We start from the raw sequence: 9987 nt of genomic DNA on the forward strand, positions 1-9987 counted from the left end.
ATGAAGGATTTTAGTCACAGACGTCTGGATCTTAAGTTATCAGAGCAACAAGGTGAGCTAGCTCGGTTAGCAGAGCCTGCATGTCACTCACTCAAGTACCCCTGACATGAGAGCCGTGCAAGTTTTCCTTATGTAGCAAGCAGCACAAATAATTGTAACATGACGTGTTTGAGTTAATTTGCCTAATATCGCAAGTCCTAAAAAACAAAAACAAAAAACGCACGTCCTGATGTGAATATCGCGAATGCACATAACGTGATTATCGTCACGACACGATATATCGTGCAGCCCTAATTTCATCCACACCCAGTCGTTCCCAACCTGGCCCCCTTTCAAAGAAACAGTAGAGGTTTCTCAATACTCTAATTTCCCCTCCTCGACTCCCAGTGATGTACCTGAACGAGTTCAATGAACGATCGTTCATGAACGCGTTCATATTTTGGGCGAACGTGAACTGAACGTACTGTATTTCCGCTCGATGAACGTAATTGAGAACGCGTTCATTCTCAGCGCTGTATAACGGCGTTCAAAAGTGCGTTCATTCTCAGCACTGTATTATAACGGCGTTCAAAAGTGTGCCAGATTTCATATGCCTTTCAGCCGAAACCCCAGTTAAAACACACAGTAAACAGGCTTCAAAATAATGCGGAAAACCACCCAATCTGGCAACAGCAAGCTGCCTGTGACGCGTACGCGCCTGTCACCCGTGGCTGTCGCACTAAAATATAAATATACTAAATATATCAGACTCCTCACAACAAACAGTGTGGAACCGCGGAACCGGCGAGCATTGAATGAATGAATGAATTAGTATGGACGAAGCCGAGAGCAGCTGGAGCAGCACTCGCTCAGAGTGAGACTCTACGGCAGGGGTGGGGAACCTCCGGCCTCCGGGCCGTATACGGCGTGTACGGCCCTCGAGGTAATTTATAAACACACGCAAAAAATGAAAGAAATCTCGACCGCAAAAAAATTAAACAAGCGAGTGCCTGTTTTTCCTGGCCAAGGTCAGGGTCCTTGAACACAACACGAGCCTAACGTGTCATCACGTGCTATATGTCTCGACTGACAGGGGTGCAGTTCTGACGGAGAGCACCAGAACGCCACTCCAGCACTTCAGAAATTGCAGTACCGATAAGTCCATACACATGCCGCAGTTTCTGCGTGTCTGTGTCTTTAGTTGAAAGCCCAGTGGCGATCTGCTCATCTGTCATACTGATCAGACAGTCAATAACTGTGTTGTTATCATTAGCATCTGGTTAGCTAGCTATGCTAACGAATATAAGAAGCTTTTTCTACAACCAATGAGGTAAAGGCACATCTTTATATGATCATTATAGTTATAAAAAAATAAGAGAATAAAGTAAACAGGTATAAAATACTATATGACAGTTATTAATAAAGAAGAATACAGTTTGAAAGGGGAGTGATTTGTCAAATATCCATAAATTAAAAGAAAATCTGCTTACAGTTGTGTTTGGGTGTTGAGAGATGTGTCCATAGATCTCCTAATGTTGCTCTCAAAGTTAACTTTTAACTTCAACATTTAAAAAAAAATCTTCCCAGGGGAGCACGCCACACCCTGCACGTGCATGCATACGCGAGTCATGGTGAGATATCTGGATTAAGAGGTTGCTTTTTCTTTGCACAGAATGAAATGAATGGGCTGTGATTTTAGTTTGTTTAAGCAGAGGTCAATAACTTGTACGGCCCTCTGAGGATATTGTAAAAATTGAAATGGCCCTTGAGAGGAAAAAGGTTCCCCACCCCTGCTCTACGGCGTCGGCGTATGAGCATTTAAAAGAGTTTTACGTTAAAGTCAGTACTGACTCAGACGGAAAAAATCAAACGTTTGCCTGTAAACTGTGTCCGCCCGGTTTGAAAAAGCAAGTCCGTACATCGACGACGTCGACAACAAACCTTAAACGGCACATTGAGAATAAGCACACGACTAGCCTTTCACGGTATGTGTGAGTGGCGAATAAAAAAGAGAGCCAAAACAGATCCACTACCACCCAAATCCCATTGACATCGTACAGGAGACAAATAATAGCTCGCAGCAACGTATTGAAAAAAGAACTATAAACTATAAATTAGTTCATTTTTGAAACCATGAACTTTAGTTCAACATTTTGAATTATGAACTATGAACTGAACTAGTTCATTTTAAAATGTGTGAACTGTGAACTGAACTAGTTCATGTAGAAAGTGAACTTTCCCAACACTGTCGACTCCTATCCTCGATACTTAGTCCCGCCCACAGGAGATGCGAGCGGAGGACTGAGGAGGGGAACCGATGAGAGAGGAGGGGAAATTAGAGTATTGAGAAACCTCTAGCGCAGGGGTGGAGAACCTTCGGCCTCCGGGCCGTATACGGCCCGAGAGACAATTTGGTACGGCCCTCGAGGTAATTTATAAACACACGCAAAAAAGAAAAAAATGTAAGAAATCTAGACCGCAAAAAAATTAAACAAGCGAGTACCTGTTTTTCCTGGCCAAGTTCCGGTGCAGACCTCCAGTGTCAGGACACCTCCACCATAGATATATATAAACACTAGATGGCTCACACGCGCTGCTGGCCAATGGAGACCGACGTTGCCACTTGGCCGCCATCTTGCTACAGGCAGTGCTCTCATTCATAACATTATGGTTTACTATTTAAATAACCATAGCTTGCTCAATTTTCAACCGATTTTCAAACGGTTTGGTTTTTTATAAACATCAAAGATGTAGTTATGATACTGCATACTTATAATCATGGACTTTCATATGAAAATAACATTAATCAGATAAAGCAATAGCTATACACACACACAAGGTATTTATATTAAATATTTGCCGGTGTATATATTTCCATTTATTTTATTATATTGTCAATATTTAAAATAAATTATAAATAAAATTAAAATACATTTATATATAAAAATCGGTCTCATGTTACCACTCTGTAAACCAAGAGTTGTTAATTGAGCAATGCCTTAGCTTGAAGAACAGGGACACAACTAATGACAATAGCATATGTTGGTATATTATTTAGATATTCACACCTTTATCAGAAGAACCAAACCAACATAAAATGTGCTCACATACAGGCCAGTTCTGTCTAATTTATAACAATTATTTTTGACATGAGATCTTATCATCCTAGTTTTGTATTTAGTTTCTAGATTTGTAAACAAATCCAGAACCTTTGAAATATGTTATTGAAAAAAGACCAAGAATAATATAAACTGTACCATGTGTCCTTCTGTAGTCCATTTGTGGTTTGTCTTGACTCACCCCGGCTGATATATCACAAAATCCACTGTTTAAATTGTTCCCTATATTGCCCCTATGCCCCTGTAAGGTGTCCTTGGGTGTTATGAAAGGCGGCCCCCCAACATAAATGTATTATTATTATTAAGAAGAACAACTTGGTGTGGTGTGGAGGGGATGTAGGAAGCAGGAGCAGGTGGGGAGAGATGGGGCTTCAAGGTTCAAGGTTATTTGTTTTAAATGTGTCTTGTACACAATAAAATAAAATACAGTATACCACAAAACCAATAAGACACACAGTGACACATGGCACACTAACAATCAATCATCGTCCAGCCTCAGCTTTGGTATTCTTTCACAACCATGTTATGGGTTTATTAGACTGAGCAAACATAAACATATGTGGTGATCCCACGGGTTCTTGTTTGCAGACCGCGGCGATTGGAGCATCCGTAGGCTGCACAAAAGTCCGGCATAGTCAGGTACTTCTGTAAACACAAAGCCAGCAAATTCCTGTATCATAATGCAAGATGTTTTTAACAAGCCAAACCACTTGGAAGAAATCATGTGTAACTTAAGTTATGTTGAAAAGAAAGAGCAGTTCTGCCTCTCCCACTGGTGTAAAGTTGCTGGGTGAACTTTGTAATACTAGGTCTCACTGACAGCCTCTTGTTATTAGCCAGCTAATAAATACAACCACATACACAAAGAAAAGCTTCAATTTCAACATGTCCAAGCATCCTGTATCATAGCCATGCTAATAATGTTTATAATAAACCAAACCGTTTGTAAATCAGTCAAGATTTCAGCGAGTTAAGAGTATTTTTGTGCAGATCACTCACCTTACAACAGCTACCATAACGCGAATCAGAGTAACTGTTGACTGTAGCAAGATGGCGGCCAGTCAGCTACGCTGGAAAATCTCCCATGAGCCATCTAGTGTTTATATATATCTATGACCATAGATATATATAAACACTATAGATATATATAAACACTATAAACAGTTACTCTGATTCGCGTTATGGTAGCTGTTGTCAGGTGAGTGATCTGCACAAAAATACTCTTAACTCACTGAAATCTTGACTGATTTACAAACGGTTTGGTTTATTATAAACATGATTAGCATGGCTATGATACAGGATGCTTGGACATGTTGAAATTGCAGCTTTTCTTTGTGTATGTGGTTGTATTTATTAGCTGGCTAATAACAAGAGGCTGTCAGTGAGACCTAGTATTACAAAGTTGACCCACAACTCCACCAGTGGGAGAGGCAGAACTGCTCTTTCTTTCAACACAACTTAAGTTACACATGATTTCTTCCAAGTGGTTTGGCTTGTTAAAAACATCTTGCATTATGATACAGGAATTTGCTGGCTTTGTGTTTACAGAAGTACCTGACTATGCCGGACTTTTGTGCAGCCTACGGATGCTCTAATCACCGCAGTCTGGAAACAAGAACCCGTGGGATCACCTTTCACGTGTAAGATATGACAATATTATGACTACAATTAGGATAATCGTTAATTACTTAGTGGATGTATGTACATTACAAGTCCTGCTACACAGGATCAGTGGGGCTATGTGAGATAATAGTATTGCAAGATTGTTGTTGACCCAGCCTCTTTAGAATATGTTGTTACCATTTCTTTACACAATTATTTAATGTTTCTATTGGACACCTTTTTTATTACTCTTAGTGTGGTTGTCTTATTCTTAAAGTAGGCTATACATACATGCATACATACCAAAAATATGATAATTTCGGTGTGTATTTTTGTCCTACCCTTAATGTTAAAGGAAAGAAGGGAGGAACATGTTGACAATAATTTATATATCTGGCTACCTTTCTCATGTTTTTAAGGTTTCCCAAAACCAAAGAGAGGAGGAGGCAGTGGGAACTCGCCCAAAGAAGGGACGGTTTTGTTTCCTGTGACAGGACACTGCTCTGCAGTGAGCACTTCAGGAGTGAGGAATTTGACCGGACAGGAGACACAGCACTATGTTCCCCACATATGTTTATGTTTGCTCAGTCTAATAAACCCATAACATGGTTGTGAAAGAATACCAAAGCTGAGGCTGGACGGTGATTGATTGTTGGTGTGCCATGTGTTCTTCTTAATAATAATAATACATTTATTTTGGGGGGCCGCCTTTCATAACACCCAAGGACACATAGGATAGTTTATGTTTAAATTGTTCCCTATATTGCATAGGGGCAATATAGGGAACAATTTAAACAGTGGATTTTGTGATATATCAGCCGGGGTGAGACAAGACAAACCACAAATGGACTACAGAAGGACACAAAAGGACACATGGTACAGTTTATATTATTCTTGGTCTTTTTTCAATAACATATTTCAAAGGTTCTGGATTTGTTTACAAATCTAGAAACTAAATACAAAACTAGGATGATATGAAAATCTCATGTCAAAAATAATTGTGATAAATTAGACAGAACTGGCCTGTCTGTGAGCACATTTTATGTTGGTTTGGTTCTTCTGATAAAGGTGTGAATATCTAAATAATATACCAACATATGCTATTGTCATTAGTTGTGTCCCTGTTCTTAAAGCTAAGGCATTGCTAAATTAACAACTCTTGGCTTACAGAGTGGTAACATGAGACCGATTTTTATATATAAAATATAAATGTATTTTAATTTTATAATTTATTTGAAATATTAACAATATAATAAAATAAATGGAAATATATACACCGGCAAATATTTAATATAAATACCTTGTGTGTGTGTGTGTATAGCTATTGCTTTATCTGATTAATATTATTTTCATATGAAAGTCCACGATTATAAGTATGCAGTATCATAACTACATCTTTGATGTTTAGAAAAAACCAAACCGTTTGAAAATTGGTTGAAAATTGAGTAAGCTATGGTTATTTAAATAGTAAACCATAATGTTATGAATGAGAGAACTGCCTGTAGCAAGATGGCGGCCAGCAGCGCGGGTGAGTCATCTGGGCTGCAGTCGGATAGTTTAAAAATCAGCTCCTAAATTCTAACCCTATCGTCTATTCCTTGACCTCTGAGTGAAACGTCACGGGGTTAAGGGATAGTGGATAGGAGAATTTAAAAGGACTTAGGAGAAGAGACTGCGGTACTTTAGAGAATCCGAATGCACTTTCACTATCCGACGTGTTTATGATGCGCCAGCGGACGTCATTGTGTGCGTCTGCTGCTGTGGGGAAACTATGGAAACCACAATTTTCTATACAGCGGACGACAACATGGATGTTTAATAAGAACGAGGGACTACTGTAAACTCATCTAGAGACTCTGCACCGTGCTCTGATGCTGCTGCTTTGCTTTATGAACGTGGACAACAGAGAAACATATTCTTCAGGACCAAAGTTGGAATTGAAATAAAAAAGGAAAGTGAAACTGCTCGTCACCCTCTCCCTCCGGTCCACATTAATACAAATGATCCCAATACGTATGATTGTATGAACTAAAGATCTTAAAATCAATACAGATGTATTTATTATAAACGTTAGTCCTTAACATCTATCACTGTGTATATCACCATTCAAACATCTTTTAAAAGTTGAACAAACCCCACACAGCTCAGTGAAGACTGAAATGTTGACTTTATTTGATCATTTCAGTAAAAACTAAGGTTCATATTTCTCTCTTTGATTATAATACTGATGAACGTTCAAAACAAAGCACTTTGGCAACTTACCACCTATGTTTTAAAAAGCTTAATAAGCACCGTAACTTTCATGATATAATTTCTCCGTCATAATCGTTTTTTTCCGTGAACGGCCGACTGTTGAGTGACGGCAAATGCTGCGGCTGCAAGGCATTGTGGGGCAGCATTTTCGCTTCTCCTGCCGGTTAGGGAAGTCCAGTGGTTCCTAAGCTAAAGGAGGTTATACAGGAAGTTTGAAACCTCCTTTCCTATCATTCTCATCATTCTAGAGTATTCGAACGGCACTTATCATGGCTGCCACTGAGGGACTTCCGGGTCATTTCACTCCTTTAGGAAGGTTCCTAAGCTAAATGGACTATTCGACTTCAGCCCTAGTGTTTATATATATATCTATGTCTATGACCTCCACTGTCAGTACAGGAAGTGACGATTCTGACGAACACGTTTTTTCCCCCGCCCACCGAACGACTCGTCTGATGGTTTTTGCAAATTAGTAAGGTAAGGTGCGTGACCTGTTTGCACTATCCAAAACAATGAATGCAGTCTAAATGTATTGTTTCGCAGACAAAACAAAATGTATCGATATAATATATATATACTTGCAGAGCATATAATTTGCTTATCATAGGCCACCTATGCCGTTATTCTCTGATGCGTCTCAATATCATCAGCGGTAATAACAAAAAAGTTGATGGAGGCAATTTAATGCACTCGTTTACCGAGACATGGGAAACTGAGCACAAGTTTGTGATAAATGGAGACAAGCCGGTATGTCTTATTTGCTACGAGGCAGTGGCATTGTGTGAGAAACCTTAAGTAACCGTGTGTGTGTGCCGATGTACAAGCATGTATTTTGTTACGGTGTTGCAGTATAACGTGAGTCATGACAACTGGCGACATTCTATTATTTTCGTCATAGGAATCCGGGGCGTGTACATTGAGGAAAATAGGCATTTAAAGTTACATTGTAGTGTGATTACAAAGCCTGTACTTTTTAAAGTAAAATGTTGTATCAGTACTTCTACTTTTACCAAATTATTTTTTTACACAAGTATCTGTACTTCTACTTAAGTAAAGAGTGTGTACTTTTGCCACCTCTGATGGTGTGTGTTGTGCATGAAAGAGGACCATATTGATCATTTTGATAGCGACCTGTTTAGATCTTCATACAGCTGTGTTTTTCCTTCTAGAAACCTTTCACAGTCAATACATCCTGGACCGTGGAAAGAGACGACTGGTTTGGTAATAGAGGTAATAGTATACCATTTGTATCATTTATATTCAACTGAAATGTCAAACCATAACAAAACAACTAAATGCTTTCTGACATGCTAGGGTTTCCCCAGGCAACTGTATGGGAATGACTGTGGCATCTTCATGTTGATGGTAGGCTACATTATTGGTCTGATTGAATTCTCTGTTGTTTTTAAGATAATAACATTAAATTATATATTTTCTTTCATAGTATGCCCTTTACACCATACTAGATGCACCCTATGATTTCACTATTGTAAGTTGATCTGGTCATTTAAAGTAAACTCAAAATCCCATTATGACATTTAATCTGACATACAGTGATAATATATTTCTTTCCTTTTTTAGACTGACATGCCAGCTTTGCGAAAATGGTGGTGTGTCATGCTAATGGAGAATTTCGACCTCGGAAGGTGAGACCACTAAAATGTTGACGTTAGATTAACTTTGAAATGGTTAAAAAACACAATGTTATACCAACAGTACCTGTATTTGTTTCTTTATTTAACCCTTTTTATTTGAGTCATGGCAAAATGTTTGCCCACTGGACAGAGAAATCTAAAGCCCTCCTGCGAGGTGAGGTGCCTCCAGTGTTCAGAATGAGGAAGAGGAAGTTGGATGACATCACGGAGGTCAGATTTGCATTGCAATCTATTTCATTTAAGTTGTGTTTGTATCTACTCTCACACTAAAGCTTCAATTTCATTATTTGTTTCACCACTCTATATTTAAATATATATGTATTTTGTCAATATTTACTGCATTTATTCTTCCTCGTGGTATCAGTATTTAGGACGATGTTGGAGGACAGTCCTTAAACTAAAGAATATGTTGAAAATAGCATACTTTACTAAAAGTATGGTAGTTCATGGCAATAGTCCCTTGTATTTTGAACATTTGAAGTTTTTTTGTTTTTTAGAAAGAGGAGCAACTTCAGCCTCATCCAGCTGATGTCTCAGTTGGGAAAGATGTGGATAAAACAATGGAAGCGGTAGGCTTGTTTACTAGTTATATACATCATATCCAAGGAGGACGCCCTTTCCTTGGGTTAGTCTGCCAAAAAGCTACTTAATGCTTAATATGTATCAGTGGGTATGATATATTTTCTCTTTTCCGTAGCCAACATCTAAGATCGTGCAGGACTGCAAGAAGGCAGCAGAATGGGTGGTGGCACACAAACATTTGTGCACCAGGGTGCATTTGCCCGATGCAGTGAGCATGGGGGAAGCACAACTAAGAGAGGCTGTCAAGCTTTGGGAGGAAAAGCCTGACGAATGTGACGAGGATGAGATGGAGGCAATCTTGGAGCCATTCAAGTTTAGGTTTAAACATATGGAATGTGGACCTTCTTAAACGAGATCAGAGACAAAAGAGGGTATCTGGCATTCTGCGAATGCATTTCTGTTTGAATAAAGGGCAACAGGAAGTTGGAACACTTTGTCAGTTTTTGTGTGTTTTGCTTTGTTTTGTTTTTCAATGAAGCATTTGATAATTCACCTTGATTATACCATGAACACCACAGAGGAATTTTGGTTTACTTTAAGATAAGCCTTTTATTGTCTCCCGCATCACACCACAAGGGCAATTTAGGAGTCCATCAAGGGGATCTAGCAGAAAAAATAACTACCAAATATGAAAATAATTGACATTTTAATACACAATGGAATCTAAAATGGATATAATTTATAGCAAATTGTTTAATATGCAGATTCTTAATCCAATAGTGCAGTAAAGGGAGAAATAAAGTATGTAGGAGTGAAGTGAAACAGTCTATTGTAATAGCAAACAGTAATTAGACTAT

General features: G+C 38.8%; 1 protein-coding gene and 1 long non-coding RNA gene across 5 annotated transcripts; both read left to right on the forward strand.

Moving 5' to 3' along the window:
* Positions 1–4257: 4257 nt before the first annotated feature.
* Positions 4258–5581, forward strand: LOC139434321 (uncharacterized). Its single transcript, XR_011643680.1, has 3 exons — positions 4258–4296; positions 4647–4738; positions 5120–5581. It is a non-coding gene; the product is annotated as an uncharacterized lncRNA (long non-coding RNA).
* Positions 5582–6372: 791 nt separating this feature from the next.
* Positions 6373–9619, forward strand: LOC139434322 (uncharacterized). 4 transcript variants are annotated; one of them, XM_071204183.1, is made up of 8 exons: positions 6373–7435; positions 8123–8183; positions 8268–8318; positions 8398–8442; positions 8535–8599; positions 8710–8818; positions 9106–9177; positions 9306–9619. In XM_071204183.1, exons 3-8 carry the CDS (start codon positions 8310–8312, stop codon positions 9537–9539), a joined length of 534 nt encoding a protein of 177 aa, XP_071060284.1. In that variant the 5' UTR covers positions 6373–7435; positions 8123–8183; positions 8268–8309; the 3' UTR covers positions 9540–9619. The 4 variants fall into 4 exon arrangements, with proteins under 4 accessions (XP_071060284.1, XP_071060283.1, XP_071060282.1 ...); XM_071204182.1 differs by having other exon boundaries at positions 6373–7430; XM_071204180.1 differs by lacking the exon at positions 6373–7435 and adding an exon at positions 7622–7700.
* Positions 9620–9987: the final 368 nt, after the last annotated feature.

The sequence above is a fragment of the Pseudochaenichthys georgianus genome, chromosome 8 (genome assembly GCF_902827115.2).
Source record: "Pseudochaenichthys georgianus chromosome 8, fPseGeo1.2, whole genome shotgun sequence".
Classification (NCBI taxonomy): domain Eukaryota; kingdom Metazoa; phylum Chordata; class Actinopteri; order Perciformes; family Channichthyidae; genus Pseudochaenichthys; species Pseudochaenichthys georgianus.

Coding starts and splice junctions, on each gene's coding strand:
- LOC139434322 (XM_071204180.1), top strand. Junction 8,184..8,267: donor CGACTGGTTTGGTAATAGAG/GTAATAGTATAC, acceptor CTGACATGCTAG/GGTTTCCCCAGGCAACTGTA. Junction 8,443..8,534: donor CACCCTATGATTTCACTATT/GTAAGTTGATCT, acceptor TTCCTTTTTTAG/ACTGACATGCCAGCTTTGCG.